Source organism: Protopterus annectens, chromosome 6.part0 (genome assembly GCF_019279795.1).
Source record: "Protopterus annectens isolate FY-2018-M chromosome 6.part0, PAN1.0, whole genome shotgun sequence".
Taxonomy (NCBI): domain Eukaryota; kingdom Metazoa; phylum Chordata; order Ceratodontiformes; family Protopteridae; genus Protopterus; species Protopterus annectens.
This window is the reverse complement of record NC_056737.1, coordinates 1,607,046,942-1,607,066,718: the sequence shown is the minus strand read 5'-3', so window position 1 is coordinate 1,607,066,718 and position 19,777 is coordinate 1,607,046,942. Positions and strand designations below refer to the sequence as shown.

General features: G+C 39.5%; 1 protein-coding gene across 6 annotated transcripts in view; it reads left to right on the top strand.

The window, feature by feature from the left end:
- The window catches only part of HDAC4 (histone deacetylase 4), a 3,124,471-nt gene that overhangs the window by 2,284,988 nt on the left and 819,706 nt on the right, over positions 1 to 19,777 (top strand). For all 6 annotated transcript variants that reach the window (XM_044075061.1, XM_044075057.1, XM_044075060.1 and 3 more), the window contains one exon: positions 10,590 to 10,636. In XM_044075061.1, the coding sequence (XP_043930996.1) occupies positions 10,590 to 10,636 (47 nt within the window). The remainder of the gene's footprint in view (positions 1 to 10,589; positions 10,637 to 19,777) is intronic.

Here is a 19,777-nt window from a genome sequence, read left to right as displayed (position 1 = left end):
TTGAGAAAAAAAATTACATTATATGCAGATGATGTGTTACTGTCTATGACTCAGTATGGGGAAGACCTAGAATTGTTATGGGAAATACTGAGAATATCTGGACAGAGGCAGGTTGTAAGACCAACCAGATAAAAACACAGGTAGTGGTGGCAAATAGGGAGGGAAGAGAAAGACTCAGTGGGAGAGAATGGAAATATGGAAGAGGGAGACTAAATATTTAGGAATCTGGTTACTAGATAATTTAGAGAAAACATTCAGCACACCTATGACAAAGTTCATGAGAAAGTGAAGGGACAACTACAGAATTGGAAATCTGCAAAAATGTGTATAGATCAGAGTACAAGTATTAGATGCCAGGAACAGAGCACCTGAAAAAGGTCAAACAGTTCTGCAGAAGTATTGTATGGGATAAAGGAGAACTAAGAATAGCCTGGGAAATAGTTACAAAGTCAACAGAAAAAGGGGGCTTGGAGCAGCAGACCTTAACTTGCATAGTAGCAAGCCCACCAAGACTGGTAGACGTGGAGTGTATAAACGTTGGAAAGCAAGAAAGGATATATTGGATGTACTATTAGAAGTTCCAAGCAAGAAGGTACAGCTGCCATGGATAAGGGAAATTTTGTACAAACTGGACCTGTAATCAAGGTCTAGGGCTTCATTTGGGTCCACTATTCTCTGGAATATCCTTCCATAGTACCTCCCAGGGTTTGTTGTAGCTGGAGATTCTGTCCCGTAAGTTGAGATGGATGGAAAAATCTATATTAGATACGAATGTTATGTACTTCATAATGCTAGATCTGTGTTGTCATCTTCCATCTATATAAACCTTCCCTCCCTCCGTCAACTATCCAAATTGCTACTGTCTTCAACTGACCACACTAGACCTCTCTGGAGCCTTGTCTTATTTGCAGTTCTTGACTGTATTTTGTTGCCATCTCCTATTGTTTCTGCCTGTAAGTCATAATTTAATCAGTTTGTATAGGGAGACAGACTAGTTCTGAGGAACTGTCAGGATGGAGAGGTGTTATGGAAAGGTGAGAGGAGTCTGAGCCTTGAATCCAAAGATCTGACATACCCATAATTTAAGTCAAGATGGAAGAAGACAACATGATCTAGCCTTATGGTCAGTACATAACTTTCTTTTAACAGCAAATACATCACTGTGGCAACTAGTTGTTAAGGGAATGAGGGTCACTTGTTGCTGCTCACCTTCATATGTTACTGAGAAAAAAATTGCTTACTCTATTTGTGTGTGGGTCTATTTGTGTGAGGGTCTAGGCACAGTTTCAAAATATATAGAAATTTGAAATTTGAGTTCTCACTGTTTCATATAAAATATCCATTAATTACTTTAAAGGACTGCACTTTAGTTGACCTCCCCCAATCCACCCTGACATCTCTCTAATTTTTGGTATTTATGTGAGTCATAGTCATCTAAAGTCATGCATGTTTTCAGGCCTCTTCAGTTAGGTGGGATGATGACTCTGGCCCATTCTTTATGGTCCCAGTTCTCCCTAGCTCCATATCTTTCAAAAGCATCTAAATATGTTTCCACATTATCCTGTGGCCCAGGCATTTTCAGAGTTGTACTGGACTTGGAACTGCCAGACTAGTGGATGGCTAGTTATCATGGTGGAAATCTGCTGCTGGATGTTTGTGGCAGCACAGTTCTACTGTAATATGACCATACATTTTCAGTTCATTGGACAGTTTTTTTTGGATGCTGACAAGGCATTGGTCAGAGGCTGCCACCTGTCTTGAGGGCTGAACAGATTCTAGTTGGTTGTCGTACTCATACCTCTCAAATGTCCAGATTTCTGCTTCATATTTTTGGTTTGGTCCTCATAAAATTAGTTTTTTTCTGGCAAATCATTAAGGACTGAAGTTATTAAATAATAACAGACATTTCAGTTTCAGACTTCATATCCTTCGGAAAAATGCATACAAATGCAAAACCTTTTTTCCAGCAACTTTCTAAATTTATAAGTGTAATATTTAAAATTTGTCTCTATTTTTGGGCCTTTGTTCAGATAAAATCACTTTAGCAAGCAGATCTCGGAGACTGTCTCTCTGATGCCCTCTCTGTGGGAGGAATAAAGATGCTATGTTGAAGTTTCAAGTAATTTATTCAGTAAAGTAGGTTGATGGGTGACACTTGTGTTGACAGACACAGCAAATAATAGTGAAAGTAACCCCTGTGAGATGCCATATGAAAGTAGACAGGATGGGAAATCATGGAGCTAGTCTGTACTCTAAAATATATACGACTTAGAACATCAGTGACCCATGGGAAGGCATATGTGCTTATTCCTGCTCTGACTAGAGAACTGAATAAGATTGCTGGAGCTGCTAGGTCATAGCCCATGGCAAACCTATCAGTACTGATCATTTAAGAAGGTATGTGTCGATATTTTTGGAGTATGTCATCTGTAAGACTGTAAAGGGCTGTCATTGTTGTACACCTTTATTAATGAAAATTCTTTCTGATGTAGTGAAAGGGCAATGTATGTTTTCATGTATTCATCGAGTTGAGCAAAGTTTTTTTTTTCAAAAATCTTTCCTAAGATGGGTAGTACAGAGAGTAGTCTACATTTTGTTGTATTATGAGGCTTGGTGAGCTTCGGGATTTGTTTGACCTTAGCTTTCTTCCATTGTGATGGTTGTGTTTTATGTTAGCTGGTGTCTGTAGAGGTGAATTAGGAGACAACTAATATGATATTTGCAAAGTAAAACTAAACCAGGATTGTATGCTGTCTACTTCTGTACAAACATCTAAAGGGACCCTGGTGTATTAGTCTCTCTCTGTCCTTAGTTTTAGTTCTCTTGAAGTAGAATGGATATACAGGGAGGTGGATCTGGCTGAGAAGAGGCCATTGGTAGTGTTTTTGCTAGGTTCTTTTAAAGAAAATATTTTCTCTGTTCTTATTGGCTGTGAAGTAAAGAACCTTTAGTTTTTTTTAGTCAGACACTGGTTTTGCTTATTTCTTTTTTTAGAAGTATGGAGATTTTGTAAAAAAAAATATATATATATATATATATATATATATATATATATATCTTGCAATTTTAGTAATGTGAAAGCAGGTTTAGTTCCTACTATAGAGGAGATCATCATTTGTTAGAACAGGCTGCCAGTATTTTTGGTAGTCTTAATGCAAGGTTGTTTTTTTTTTTCTGTAGCTCACAGCAAGTGAGGGCTCACTGTTTAGAATTTTTAAAGAATAAGTTATAGGACATTGGTCACTAAACACGACTGGAAGAACGTCTGTATTGGAGATTTTGCTTTGAAGGTTGGATGATGAGGTCAAGAATTCAGTATTTCCCTGAGTTAGGTTATTTGACTCTCTAGTTACTTGGATTAAGCTAAGGTCAGTTAGATAGTTTGCTTAATCTGTATTGGAATTACCAAGAAAGTTAAGGTTAAAATGTCACAAAAGAATAGTTTCTTTAAGTCCTTTCTATACCTGTTAACTTTTTAGTAAACAAATTCTGGACAAAACCAAAAATAATTGGGGGGGGGGGACAAAAGTCCAAAATTTGGGACTGGTTTTACATTTTGCTCACATAAAGGTAGAAAGGTGTAAAAAGGTTTGCATTAGCATGCATTTTCGGAGAGATATAAAATCTGAAACTCTAATGTCTGTCATTATTTAGTGGCTTTAGTCCTCCATGATTTATCAGAGAACCATAAAGTTTATAAGGAACAGACCAAAATATCAGACATAAATATGGACATTGTGCAAAATTTTGGACAGTTGAGAATTACAATACTTCATCCTCCAGGCAGATTTTGTGCCAAACAAATGGAGAACAGTTACAGTCATCCCACTAAATAAGGAAGGACCGTCCACATAACCAAGTGATTACACAAAGCCTTGAAAAAACCTATAATGGAATTTGTCAATAAGGACATAGGGAACCTCCAAACTGCCGACCTGTTTGTTTGGATTCATGAAGGGCAGGTCATGCTTACTCAACCTGGTAGACTTTTTTGAAAGGTCACCAAAGCAATGGATGAAAGTAAAACTGTGCACACTGCATACCTTGACCTGGGCAAAGTTTTAGACCCAGTCCCACACTTGGGTGTAGTAAAAATGTTACATAAGGTGGGATTAATCCCAACATCACCTGTTCTATTGCCAGTTGGCTCACATATAGGAAGCAGGAGATCAAAATAGGGAAAGCTACCTTCACAAAGAGGCTAATCACAAGTGAAGTTCACCAAGGTTCAGTCCTGGGGCAGCTCCTGTTTGGCCTCTACTTCTCTGATGTAAAAGCCAACATCAAAGGACTCTGACTGACTTAAGTTTGCAGATGGTTGCAAGATAGGAGCAGTCACTGACTACTTAAAAGACTTGACCACCCTAAAGGAAGGTTTGCCCCAAACAAATGACCGGTATCAAAATCATGGTCTGAAACAAAAGGAATGTATTGTTGGATCGCTTGGGAGGTCATCTGTCATGGAGAACTACCACACTGACAAAATGCCCCTAAGAGTTTGCACAGTTGTTCGGGATTTGGAATCTTGTGTGGACAGTAACCTAACTTTCGACTAACATTTGTCCACTGTCATAAGAAAGTTCTTTTTTATTGCACAGTTTATAAACAAATTTAGAGATGTCATTGTCCCTTCACCAGTCATTGAGTATAATGCCTTCTTTGGATGCATCTGTCCAGACACATGCACAACTGGAATGCCCACAGAGATGCCTTATTAGAAGGATACAAGGCCTAAACAATGTGCCCTACAGGGACCAACTCAAAGCCCTGTCACTATACGTTGTATCCTACAGACTGCTAAGAGGTGACTTGTGTCTAGCATACAAAGCATCCTCTGACTCATTACTGATGGACCTACTGCACATCAGTCAGTCAGATGGCATCAGAAATGTTCCTTCAAGGGATCCCTTACTGCATCATAAAAAAAAACTTGGAGGGACAGAACCAATGTTGCCTCTTCCATCTGACTCAACGGATGGGTTATTGAATCCAGGGCTCAGACTCCTCCCCTACCCATAATTCCCTTCTGTCCTTATAATACCTCAGATCTCATTTGCTGCCTGTTAGCTCTGATGCAAGCTGTGGGCTCAGCTCTTAATTTCTCATATAAGTGTTATGACAAACTTTTTTGTCTTAGCCAGGTCTTTTATAGTATTCACTGGACATCCTTCCTCAGCTAGTGTATTTAGATACAATCTTTTGATAGTCTTGTTAGTCAGTGTTTTCTCTACCCTCGAAAGAACTTTTTCCCCACAACCTAAATGGTGTATAGAAATTATGGTTCCATAAATCCCACAGTTTTGCTCAGGACTATTCTAGTGTCAGACCGCCTTGAGGCAGAGGGGGAAACAATTTCAGTGACTGTTGCCCCCATAGCAGAGGTGGCCTGCAAAAATCAAGGGTTTCGAGGTCACTTTACCAAGAAGTCATTCCATTGCTCTTGAACTGTTACCTGTCACTCGTCTCTGGACCTTCACACTTACTTAACCATCATATTGGACTCTTGGGTGCAGAAGATCATTACTAGAGACTATGTTACTCCCTTTGCTTCCCATCCAGTAAACAAAAAGAAAATTCCCAACATTCCAACCAGTCAGTGTAAAATGACAGCAGTGGATATTTCAAAGCTGTTAGAAAAGTGAGTCATCCAGTAGGTTCTACCATACCAGCAAGGCTCCTGAGTCTATTCAGGATTCTTTTTGATTCCAAAAAAGACCAGGAACCTCAGACCTACTTTAGACCTCAGTCACCTCAGTCAATTTGTAAAACAGACAAAGTTTTGGATGGTCACATTTCAGCCCATTCTGCGTTTCCTGAGAAAGAATAACTGGATGTGTTCAGTAGACCTTCAGTATGCTTACTATCACATAAAGATAGTGAGGCAGTCCAAGAGGTTCCTCTGCTTTCAGCTGGGGGGGGGTCACTTTCAGTTCAAAGACCTCCTGTCTCATTCATTCTGTCATCCTCACTGGGATGTCAAGGCCCTGAAATTAACCACTTGGTTTCTGCAGTTCCAGCGATGGTTAGGGATGCCACACTTTCTGCTTCAGTGCTTCACATTTTACCCTCCTTGCAAAAGATCTATAGAAGTAAATGAAAGAGATATGCTATTTGGACCTCATCCAAGGGGTTAGATCCTTTTCAAGCACTTTTAATAGCTGTTGTGAATTTTTCAGCAGGATTACTTCAGGACGATGCTAGTTTTTTGGGTCTATATTAGATTATCGAACTTGTAAAAGTTAGAACACCATATGGTCGACACCATATGTTCGAACTCTTAAGAGTTCGAACACTATATGGTCAACACCATATGTTCGAACTCTCAAAAGTTAAAAAATAAAAAAACCCTGAAAAAACCTACCTGAAAAGTTAAGCAGGGGGGCAAGCCCCCCTTGCACCCCCCACACCCCCTGGTCTTTAAATATACCAACTTCGAGATTGCACTACAGTGCAGACAAGGGAAAACTTCCATTTCTGCACTGTATGGAGATCTCCGTTGAAACGTTCGAACATTTACATGTTCAATTTTATGGTGTTGACCATATGACATTCGAACATGTAAATGTTCGATAACTTAATATGGACCCTAGTTTTACTTCTATCAGTGTACAAGTGGCAGCCATTTGTATTTTTCAAGTGGGATAAAATCAGAACTCCGTTGTCTCTTTGAAACTGTCCAAAGCCTTTTTTGCAAGGAACATTCTTTCCCAAGCCCCCTCTGAGGGATTGTTTTCCCTGTTTGGAGCATTACTGTATTGCTTCAAGCCTTAGCTAGACCATTTTTGAATCACTGCTTCAGCAGAACTAAAATTTCTGTCTTGGAAGACTATTTTCTTGGTAGTCATTACATCAGCTAGGAGAATTTCAGAGTTACAGGTGTTATCCTGCAAACCTCCTTATTTGATATCTCATAAGGTTAGGTTATCTCTTCAGACTAATGCCATTTTCTTCCCAAAGTGGTCTTGGAAGCTGCCATTAAGCAAACCATTAAGCAGACAGTCTTCTTTCCATTTTTTTTTCCAGTAGAGGAGAATATACTTTATATTTTTTGTATGTTCACTATCAACTGAGATTCTATATACATCTTACCAAGTGTTTTAGGAAAAAAGATCAACTTTTATTGCATTTTCAAGAGCTAAATTAGGAGATGGTGTATCAAAAGTCACATTGTTTAGGTGTCTTTCTGATTGTATTACTTTTGCATATAAAGAGAATGTTCCATCTCTCCCTCACTAACCCAAAGTTCATTCAGCTAGAGCAGTTGTAACATCAGCAACTTTCTTTGCCAGAGTGCCTTTAGATGGCATTGTGCTGTGACTGCTTGGTCAGCTGTTCACAACCTTGTGTCTCATTACAAGCTGGGCCTGCAGTCTGAACGTCTTACATCCATTGATTCCACCCTCCTTCCGAATGTGCTTCCGTGAGACCACTTTAGAGTGATAGTAGCTGGGTAATCTGCCCCATCCATTGAGTAAGATGGAAGAGACAAGATCTGATATGAAAATTATATACTTTCCATGATGCCAGATCTGTGTTGTCTTCTTCTGTCCAGCCCAACCTTCTATTCCTCTGTCCCCATATCTAAATTGTAAACTTTGTGGCTCTTGACTGATTGCATTGGACTTGTCTAGAGCCTTGTTTGACATACAGTCTGGAACTGTGTCCTATTGTTTTTTTTTTCAGTTCTTCATTCTCCATATTATTGTTTTTAGGGATTTATATAGGGTACAGGTGGAGCGGATTCAGTCTGAGGTATTATAGAGACACAGGGGAAATATGGGTAGGGGGAGGAACTTGAGCCCTGGATTTAAGAGACTGGAAAAAAAGTGCCAGTGTCAGATCTATTTGGATCTGATAACCTATCAGTTGAATCAGATGGATATGGGTAGGGGGAGGAATTTGAGCCCTGGATTTAAGAGACTGGAAAAAACGTGCCAGTGTCAGATCTATTTGGATCTGATAACCTATCAGTTGAATCAGATGGAAGATGACACATATCTAACATTATGGTAAGTACATAACTTTTGTGTACGTCTCAACAAGCTATTGCTATTCTGAAAAAGACTCCCCTCCATATAAAGTGAAGCTCATCCCTGTCCTTATTCAAGTATGACTTGAATGTATGGATGGGTATTAGAAAATTTACCCCAGGACTGCCCTGTGTATAACTGATGGACAGAGGCGACTCCTAAATGCTTTTTATCCCATGCATGTGTCCCCTCAAATTATCTGTGATATGATCCTAGTTATTCTCAATACGGGTACTATATAATTATACAGGGGGCTAATTAGTCTTCCAAAAAACGTAAGCTAATTGAACAAACCAATAATTGTGCTCTTTGTAAATTGAGCGATACCCACACAAAGTTCTGTTACTTCACTTTTTCCATACTGCTAGCAGAGAGTTTAAAATATAAAAAGTAAACTGTTTTCTGTGACTTGACCATTCCTAACAGGAACAAGTCTAATTATCAGCAGCTCCTTTAATCTCTGCAAAGCATAGAACACAAATTTCACTCCTGTAACCCAGGTTGCTGAAATTTCATCTCCAGAAACCAGAGAAAATAAACTAGGCCTTGGGCAGCTGTAACATTTAAAACAAATAGCTACAGCTGCTCATTTCCTATCCCTGCAAATCAGAGAAAACAAACTCAACTTAGGAAGCTGTAGCTGTTAAAAGAAATAGTTCCAGCAGCCCTGTCCTCTTGTCTATCACTGGAGAAAGAATTATGCATTAAAGAGAAAGATGTCTTTCACCCTTCAGCAAGCGTGAAACTATAATGTGCTGCATTATTTACTTACTGTAATCCTTAATGATTTAACAGGAAATCAAAACTTCTTTTTAAGAGAGACAATGCAAACTCGGGCACTGTGCAGAGCTGTGGGGGGGGGGGGGGGGGGGTAATTCTCTCCCATTCTTGTGGTGTCTCTCTCGTGGAGATAGGCACATAAATCATAATTTTGAAGGAAAAAAGGCAGATACTGCACTTACAAGCTTAAAGCATTTACTGTACATATCTTGGATGCTCCAGATTACCAGAAGCTAGCAGAATAACACTAAACTGTATTTATATAGTGACATTATTTAGAACAAGTAAGACTTCTTTTCTTAAATAATGTCATTGTGTAATAGCAATAAACTATGACTGGGTGTGGGTAATGTAGGATTTTCCCACAGCTGGCTTCACCACAGTGATCAAACCATGCTAAAGTTGGGTAAATCCTGCATACCATAGGATAGGTAATGATAGTCTAACAGCAAACAGGCAAGGTTAATTCAAGCACCAAAATAGAAATTGGATAGTTTTAAATGTTCTGCAAGGGCAGCTAGCCTAGTACTTGCGTACGAACTTATGGATTTACGTAATAAGTAATTTAAATTTATTTAGTTTGGCATGGGGGGGTTAGGTGAATACTGCTACTAGACTGTTGGACTTGTTAATTCAGAGCTAGCTGTTTGGGTCATGGTCCTTGAGAGACATGTTTTATCCTAGGAGAGAGACATTAATATTTTGTTTGAGGAAGAGAAAATGTTCCTTTTCAGTTCTAGTCCCTGGCCAACAGTTATAGAGGTAGTATCCAGGAAAGTGTTAGTTAATGTTAAGATTGCTTGTTTTGTCGTGATTCAGTATTTTGCTTAACTTACCAAAAATTGTGCGTGCATTCTATCTACATGAATGATACAAATGGCAAAACTACAAAATCATATTCTTGTATTTAACAACAAAAGCAGAGTAACCTATTTAAAGAGCATTGAAACATGTCAGGGTATGGATTGTGCTGCAACAATCAAATTTGCTGCATTTAGTCACTCAAGCTTCACCCAGTGATCATTTTCCAGTAGTTGTATGTATATTCTGGACTAATCAGCATCATAACCATGTGTTTTATATTTACACAAATACATAGATGTCTATAAAATATATATAATTATACAAATGCTCTTGATAAAAGGGAAATTTGGGGGGAAAAATAAAAAGCTTTGGTATAGTACCACAAAGTAATATCTTTCAGAAAATGGAATGTTGATGAATGAATGGTATACCATGAGGACCTGTTTCAGGGAAATAGTGGTGGAATCATAAAATACATCGCTGATGGATGTAGTTCTGAAAATGTAGTGGGTAAATTTGCACATGGAATAAAGATTGAGAACAATGCAGGTGGGACTCTAAACATAGAACTGGAGTTCAAGTAGGTGATAGCAAGTTTGGTCATGTTTATTGGTTCTTACTATGTTTTCTGTGATTTTCATCCCTGTTAAGAACATTTTATATTTTCTAAGAGTATGAATCATTGTACATATAATGTTACTTGTCATCTAATTATCTATTTTGGGAGATATGCATTTACAGAATAAAGTGCAGCAGAGTGCAGTTTTTCATAGTTTTATTCTGTAGCATGATTAGATTTTCTGAACCAAATTAGATGTATAGGAATGCAAAAGAGACTAATTACCTACATTTTTTTTGTATTAGAGATCAGATGTTGAAATTGTTTTTATGTTAAATTGCAGAATTATGCATTTGACTAGTTACCCCTGTTTGACCTCACTTTGCCTGCTTTTCTGACTCTCTTTGTTTCCACAGGTTCTTTAACATCAGTGTTTGTGAAGCTGCCTTGCGGTGGTATTGGAGTAAGTATTTTCTTTAATGTGTAAATAATGCCCTGTTTGTCCTCAGCCTCTGGTGGTAACAAAAATTGTTACTTTGGTTTCCATGAAGCAGAAGATTGGGACCAGATGTTTTCCATAAACATCTTGGGATGGGATGGGGGTTGGGGTGCAAATATCAGTCTTATATGTACAGTTTAAAGAAGTAGTAAGGACTGTTAGCTCCTACAGTGTTTAGAGAAGAAAATCTTATTTTTAGAATGTGAAAGTTGTGTAGTTTTTTTCCCCCAGGGAAGGTGGTAGTGCATATTGTGTAAAGTACCCATTTTGCTATTGAGTTTCAGTATCATACAGTGAGTAGGTCTTAGGGTTGTCATCTATCTTCTTCATAATCTTGAAATATATTGTTAGTAGGAATAAACAAATCAAGCAGATGTGGTCTTTACAGCATAGCTGTCAACCCTAAGCTAATTCTTAAAGAATAAAAAAAACTGTAGCTGTGAATGTGCATTATTTACTGATTGTAATTATCATTGTTTTACTATAAAATCATATATTTTGTTAGTGCCAAGGAAGCATTTCTGAGGCCAAAGTAGGACTACTCTTGAAAATCAGGCAGATTTGAAATTGTTATATTTAAAGTGCCCCTTATGATGTTGCCCTGGCTGGACATATGAGTTGGGACATTTTCTCTGGGACATACCAAAGTGAGGCTGGAAAGGATGACACACATGAAGCAAGTTGGAAATTATGGAAGAAAAAGTAAAACAACAGGTGTACAAGTCATAAAATGAAAGGTCTTGCAGACTGTAAAATATGTAGCTAACTGAAACACAGTTCTCTTGTATTTTATACAATTCTTTTTGCCCCCCATGTGACTATCTGCCCATGTACCTAATTGGCTAATATTTTCTTCACAGTCTTCAGAAGATGTCAAACAGGGAAGTATGGGACAGCAGTTAACATCTTATGGAAGTTAAAAGTTTTTTGTTGTTAACTGCTCTTCCCATTTTGGTGTATAGGGCTGGTGTCGTCTTGTGTGTGCCTGGTTACTGTGAGTAAGTGATACTCAGCTGGGGTGTATGCACTGCATGGCTGGACTCACCACTTCTTGAATTCTTGCACATTGTGTAGCCTCCTACCTTTCAGTTGGACTTAAAGGGATGATTGCACCAACCTTCACAGCTCATACCATTCCTGTTTTCAGTAACTGAGATGCTGACTAAACCCAGATAATTTTAAGCATAGTCATGGCCTTTTACAGTGTTTGTAACATTAAATGTAAATCTAGAACTACTGTTAGTTCAGTGCCTAATCCTACACTACAGCTTGCTGTTGAATATTTATCAGATTTATTTGAGGAAACTGATCATTTAAGGAGTCTTGAAGCCTTTTGTAAACTACAATGTGTTTACAAAGGGAGGTAGTATTCCCTTAGTGCCTTGCACGTTTATTTTTGGATTTGTTACATAATCCTTCTTAGTATGACTTCACATTTGTAAAGTATGTCCTGAGAGCGTTATGGCTAGACACTGTACTTCACAGCCAGGTGTGTAGTAAATGTGAATGTCCTTGCATTCACTGCTGCAGTATTCTTAACATATGGGGATTCTCTGCTGTGGAAGCCCGACATCCAGCCAGTCTACCAAAGACTCCTGTTGCTTTAAAGTTATGCCGAACATCATCCAAACACTCCTTGTGTAGCGTAGGGTGTAAAGGTGATCAGGCCTACCACAGTCAGAACTTCTTTGCTGCCAGTCCAAACATATCTTTTTACCATCAGTCTATTTACCTGCGTCCGTTTTCTGCCAGTTGAATGCATTTTCATTCTCCAGTGGCTACATTTGCCGGTTTGCTGACTTCTTTACAGTTGCAGATAAATATACCCCATTAGGGTTTTTGTTTTTTTCTGGTCTTGTTTTGTCGTCCTTGGGGTAATGTTATCCAGGAAGGGTAAATGTCAGTGTGGGAGACAGATTCCCCATAAAGGCCACCACAATATGTGTCTTTTTTTGTCTAGGAGCTTCTCATGACCATACGTCCTGTTCCTCTTCCCAGGGATCTTAATTTTGTTTTGGAGAAGTTGACTCAAGCTCCTTTTGAGCCTGCTGCTTCAGCTTCCTTGCAACATTGTTCCTGTAAGACTGTTCTTTTGTTAGCTCTTTCTTCTGCCAGACAGGTGTCTGAGTTACAGGCCTGTATGGCTTGTCCTCCTTTTGTGATCTTTCATGAGGACAGAGTGTCCTTGCAAACTAATCTTTCTTTTATGCCTGAGGTGGTTAATGAGCTATCACTTAATCAGTCTATTAATCTGCCTACTTTTTTCCCCTGTCTGCAAACTGACAGTGAGAGAGTGTTGCATACTTTGGATGTAGATAAGCAACTCAGGGTTTATTTGGATAAGACTAAGGTTATTAGAAAATCTGATCATTTGTTTCTTTTCATCCTAGATGTTTCAGACTTGCTGTATCCAAGCAAACTGTTTCTTCTTGGATTTCTAAGGCTATTTCTTTGTGTTACACTTTTCATTGCAAGACAGTTCCCTCTTCTGTCAAGGCTCATTCTACTAGAGCTATGGCTTCTTCTGGTGCCTTTTTCAAGAGTTTAGATACTAATCCTGTTCTTGAAACAGCTACTTGGACTTCTGTGTGTACCTTTATCAAGCACTACAAGATGAATGGTATCACTAGAGCTAGGGCTGGTTTTGATAGTGCTGTTCTTCATGGCTTTTTATGCGACTTTTCTGCTCCTTCTCCCTCCCTAATTTCCTCTTGAGTTTTGGCACTCTCCCATACGTTAAGAATACTGCAGCAGTGAATGTATGGACATAGTACAGTTGTGTAAAACCTTACCATAATGGTAGATGCCCTTGCCTTCTCTGCTGCAGTATTCGCTCCCTCCCTCCTTCCCCCTAGTCCTTTGCCTTCCTGGATGTACAGATAACTTCTTGGGTTCCTTTGACTGGTGTTCCTTCTGGGGCAATCAGTTCTGACTATGGTAGGCCCGAACATGACCTTTATGCTCTACAGTACGCAAGGAGTGTTTGAGTGATGTTCGGTGTACCTTTAAATCAACAGGAATCTTTGGTAGATTGGCAGGACGTCGGGCTTCCATGGCAGGGAATCCCCATATGTTAAGAATACTGCAGCAGTGAAGTCAAGGACATCTACCGTTATGATAAGATTTTACACAACTGTACTTTATTTTATGAATCCTTTGCACCTTGTTCGGTGGCATCTTATTTTAAGTTACCTGAAGTGTTTTAGTGATTTTTTTTGAATATGAGCTTTTACCATTTATCCCTAATATTCTTGTAAAAGGCACAGTGTTACCACTGGAACCAGGCACTTAGTGAGTGTTTGCTGCAGAAGTGAGTTTCATGCATATGCAGTGATGTTTGTGTGTAATTTTATCGTCATTGGTCTTCATCTTTGTTGGTTCTTTCTCTTTCTGTCTATTTTGGTTTAGAAATACTCAATTTTATTACTATAAGTTGCATTTTTTATTTCTGAGCAAACTAAATTGATTTGCTGTGTAGTATATTTTATTGTAAACATTCCATTTACCATACTGTATAAGTGTTATATTTTCAATTCCATTTACATTATCTCAGTGCTATTACCATACATGTTTTATCTAGAGTTTATGTCTTTGGAGCCTTCACTGAAAAGAGTCAGTTTGCCCAGATTGACTACCCTAGAAAATAAATGCAAATGAATAAATAAAGATATTTGCAAGTAGTAAAGCTTTTGCCATTTTTGTTAATGTAGAATTAATAGTACTTTACTGGGTGCATGCATTAATTTGATTTTTTTATTTTGTTCCTCTGTAATGTAACTTGACTGGGAACATACAATAATAATAATTTGATTTTTTTTTGTTGTTCTGTAGTGGGAGTGAAATTGGCAAATGTGTTGTTTTGCAAAGCTGTTTGCAGCCCCATATTATGGCCCCAAGGCAGAGGAATTAGTGGGATCATTAGTCCCCTCCAGTATTCAGATTGAATGGGTGAAGGTCCCTTTATTTTTTACACGAGATCAGAGGTTACTTTGTGACCTATTTAGGCAATACTGGCCTATCCTACAGGTAGACCCGGAGATTGGTGGTATCGTTGGCCCTAATCCTTTATTTCTTTTTAGAAATAGGATGAATTTGAAGAGATTGCTATGTAGCAATAGGGAATTGAATAGTAAGTTTGTAAAAATGGGAGTCACGCTGCCATGTGGCAGCTGTAACTTCTGCGAGTTAATTAATACATCCGAGATGTTTGACCATCCTGATTTGAATAGGAGATTTACGTTTAATGTGAATGCGAATTGTAGGTCCACTAATGTGGTATATCTAGCCCAGCGTGTCTCCTGTAAATCCTTCTACGTAGGGAAGACCAATCGGTCACTACGAGAAAGAATAAGGGAACATGTTTACAGTATACGGAAGGGCATAGAACATAATGCCCTTTCAAAACATGTTATGGAGTGTGGTGAAGTACATCAGTTTACGTTCAGGGTTATTGATATTATAACACCCAGTATTAGAATGGGGGATATTCGGAACAACACTGAATACAGAGAAACCAATTGGATGATTATTTTAAGAGCTGATAGAGGTCCTGGGTTGAATGAACGAGCATCCATTAAGCCCTTTTTAAAAAAACGTAGGATTCCTAAATAAGTGTAGGTCTAGCCTGGACTATTGCATTCTGTTGTGATATTTCTGATGTATGTTTATTGAATTGTCATCCCAGATTTTTGCACTGTTTTTTTATTTTACGTCAGCTCTTTGTCTTGTTATGTACTGTGCGTTTAAGGGGAATGATAGAGTTGATTAATGTAACTTTGGGATTGGTTGATTTGAATTGACTTTTATATATATATATATATATATATATATATATATATATATATATATATATATATATATATATATGCCTGTGACTATGTATTTTAAAGGTCTGAAGAAGCATTTTATGCGAAAGTGCTTACCTCATTTTTGGATACAATAAAACGTTTTCAAGAAATTATTTTTATTTTATATTTATGCTGCCTTGGTCGCTCCTTTACCAGTTTATTTGTTGTGCTTCGTTTTTATTATATGTGAGTAATCGAGCGTTTGCCTTGTGGGTTGTCGTTTACCTATTTTTTAGTAGAATTAATAGTGCTTTACTGGGTGCATACATTAATTTGATTTTTTTATTTTGTTCCTCTGTAATGTAACTGTTGACTGGGAACATGCAATAATAATAATTTGATTTTTTTTTTGTTGTTCTGTAATGGGAGTGAAATTGGCAAATGTGTTGTTTTGCAAAGCTGTTTGCAATTTTACCTACTTACTGGCTTCGGACACTTGTCAGCAATGGCCAATTTCAGGTCCAGCTCAGGATATGGAAAACAACAAGTGACAGGGGAATGCAGTATATAACAATTATTGACAATGGTTAAAATCAGTAATAATAGCAATCAGTGCCAGAGAGGAATAAATGTAAATAGATATATGCATGTATACAGTATAAAAAAGGAGGGGGAAGGGGAAGGGACAAGTTGGGCAACTGTTGGAACAAGTGGGGAGAGTAGAAGTTGTGAATTATATGTTAAAGATAAAGATGGTATTTTCGATGTTCTTCGTCTTCCCTTGCTGCAGTCCTGACAGAATACCAGAGTATAAGGCTGGCGTCGGTCATGCATTAGACTGCTGGCGTCAATGCGTCACTAATAATCATGACCGGCGTCATTTCCTCAGTCTTTTGCGCATGGTCCGATGCAGAAGCAATTTGTGCAGGTTGGCGTTCTGAGATTTTCGAGTTTCAGACCGATACAGAGTTGGCAACATTTTGGTTTTTCTTGCCTCAGTATTTAACGGATGTCAGAAAAAGTGAATAACTGTATTTCTTGTGGGAAGCAGATACGCATAGGGATTATCATACATTGTGTATACCTTGTTTAGGGCCTGAGCACGGCGTTGTTGGTTGCGCTCTTGTGCTAGATTTAACAAGCGCACTATTAAGAGGAGGCTTGATTGTGCTAGGTTAGTGTTTGGGAACTTAATTATTATATATGCCGCCGGATGTCCGGCGGCCTGCTTCATCTAAGAAGCGCAAGGACAAAACAGTGAAGTCTAGGGGTGAGGAACCGCAGTCCCGGACGCCGGTCCTTTAGAAGGCTCAGGGGAGCCAGAGGTTTTGCCAGGAGTCTCTATGGAGTCTCAGGCAGATACTTTACTGTTACAGGATGTGCCCTCTCAGGAGGTAGGCCAGGCTGAGGGGGCTTCTCAGGTAACTGTTCTTCCCTCTCTTCCCAAGGTAGTTAGGGCCTCTCCTTCTGTTGCAAAAGCTTCTTTAGAGGAAGGCCAAGTTCAGCTTCTGTAGGGGCTTCTCCTAGCATTTGGGCTCTGTGCCTAAGAAACATATGCTTAAAATGGCAGAAGATTTGATTACTCTGATTAGAGGTTCTATGCCCCACCTGATAAGAGGCCTAGGGTGGAACAGGAGTTTGATAGTTTTGAACAGTGTTCACAGGCTTCAGAGTCTTCTGTGGAAGACTTGCAAGAGTTTCCTACTTATTCTGATTCTGATGTGGATGATTCCACTCCTTCAGCTTCTCCTCCTGAGGATTTTTCATTTTCAGAGACTCTTCACTCCATGAGGGAGCACTTTAAATGGGAAGGCCAAGATTACTCTGACTCCAGAAAAGGCTTAGGGAATTCTTGTTTTGCCCCAGCATAGGCCCTTAGCTATTCCTCCTGTGTTGAATGTGGTGGAGGATGTTTTGCAGAGGCTTCTCTGAACCCTGATTCCTTGCCTCCTGCTCCTGTTAAGCCTGATAGGTATTATAGGGTGCCCGAAGCTCATAAGTATTTGTTTAAGAGTCCCAGGGCGGACCCAGAAACTGTTTCTCAGGGGCCTAAAGGTGTTAAAGCTTCTGTGGTTAAAAATCCTGTACCCTCTGATAAAGAGGCAAGGGCTTTGGACAGGTGGGGTAAGAAAGTATATACTTCTTCCACTCTAGCCATGAGGCGTTGAATTGTCAGTTTCATATGCTGAAATATCAGAATTATCTCCTTTCACAATTGAAATCTAAGGTGGATGCTTTGGCGGAAGGTATTGAGTGTAAAGAATTGCTGGATTTGGTTCATGTGTCTGAACAAGTGGGTAAGCATTCTTTGCAGTGTGGTTTTGATGCTGTTCAGGCCTCCTCGAGGGTGGCTGCTACTAGTTCTGTTCTTCGCAGACATGCATGGTTGAAGGATCAGAATTTAGCTGAGCATGTTAAGACCAGGATTTTGGATGCTCCTTTACAGTCTGATGTGTTGTTTGGACCGCCTGTGGAAGCAGTTTTAAAGAAAATGGAGGACAAAGCTAAGTCTATGCAGACTGTTAAAGATTTTGCAGGTGCAGCCTCGTTTAGTAGAAATTGGCCTGCTAAGGGGTGGACATATCCTGCTTATGGTTCCCAGTCTAGGGGTAGGTCTAGGCGTGGTAGGGCTCAATTAGGCCTAGATCAGACAGTTCACCTGCTCAGACTTCTGGTGAGGGCAGGGGTCAGTCGCAGAACCAATGACCTGCCTTTTCAGCTGCCAGTGGATTCTCGTCTGGCAGCTCCTTTGGGAGGAAGATTGTCTCTTTTCAAAGAAAATTGGGATTTAATCACTCAAGACAGATGGGTGCTGGATATCATTCATCACGGGTACAGATTTTATTTCCACACAATGCCCCTTTCAAAGGCATGCCAGATGTTCCTCCTCCACAAAGAAAAGAGGCTCACAAGCAAGTTTCTCAGTTACTCCAGATAGGGGCTATTCAGCCAGTCCCTGTATCAGAAAGGTTTTATTCTCGGCTGTTCCTAGTACCAAAGAGGGGAACACGTGGAGACCAATTTTGGATTTATCTATCCTCAACACTTATCTGGACATTCCCAAGTTCAAGATGTTGGCGTTACAGCAACTGTTACCTCTGCTGGGCAAGGATCACTGGATGGTAACTTTGGATCTCAAGGAAGCTTACCTTCATGTGCCCATAAGGCTAAGTTGCAGAAAGTATCGAACTGGAGATTTTCATTATCAGTTCTCTGCATTGCCCTTTGGCTTATCTACAGAGTATTCACAAAGGTTCTGGCTCCAGTGATAGCTTACTTCAGGCTTCAAGGCATTCAAATTTATCCTTACTTGGGCGACTGCCTGATTCTGGCTCAAGAAAAGGAACACCTTCTACAGCATCTGGAATATGTCATAGCAGTGCTAAGATGCCTAGGGTATTCTGTGAGCGAAATAAAGTCCAGTCTAGTACCCTCTCAAGACATGTGCTTTCTGGGTGTGAGACTGAATACAGCAAACCCCGGACAAACAAAAGAGTCTGTCACTTTACTTCCATCAACTATCTCATCAGTCGTGCTGACTGCAAGGACAGTCCTTCAAGCATTAGGGTTCATGGCATCTTGTATTCTGGTGCTTCCCAATGCCAAACTGCATATGAGGAAGCTGCAATGGTATCTCAAAATGTATGGACACAGCACTGCCAAGATTTGGACACTGTCATTCAAATAATACCTTGCCTTCAAAAGGAATTCTTGTGGTGGGCTCAGGAATGTCACCTAAACAAGGGACTCTCTGTGACCAGTCAGATTTTAACGACAGATGCCTCGGACACTGCTTGGGAGCTCATCTAAATGGAAAGTGGATACAAGACAAGTGGCCTGCCAGACTACAGCATCTACATATCAACATGAAGGAGATGTTAGCAGTCCAGTTTGCATTGATGGCGTTCAAGGAGTTACTTCTTCCAGGGCAGGTGTTGATTCTGACAGACAACACAACTGTCATGTGGTACATCAACAAGCAAGGGGAACACATTCTTATCCTCTATGCAGGCAAGCAATGATTTTATGGGAGACTGCGTTAAGCCTGCAACTGACTCTTCAAGGTTTCTGCCAGGAGCACAGAACTCCTAGCAGATGCATTAAGCAGAAAAATCATGGATCCCCAGGGGGGAAAACTGGATCTTCTTGTATTTCAGAAATTGACAGTGTCATGGGGAACTCCAGACATAGATCTGTTCGCTTCTCCACTAAACCACCAGCTGCCAAAGTATTGCACAAAGGGGTTTCATCACACAGCTTGGAAAGTGGATGCTCTGTCTTTCAGTTGGAAAAACCTTCATGTCTATGCCTTTCCACC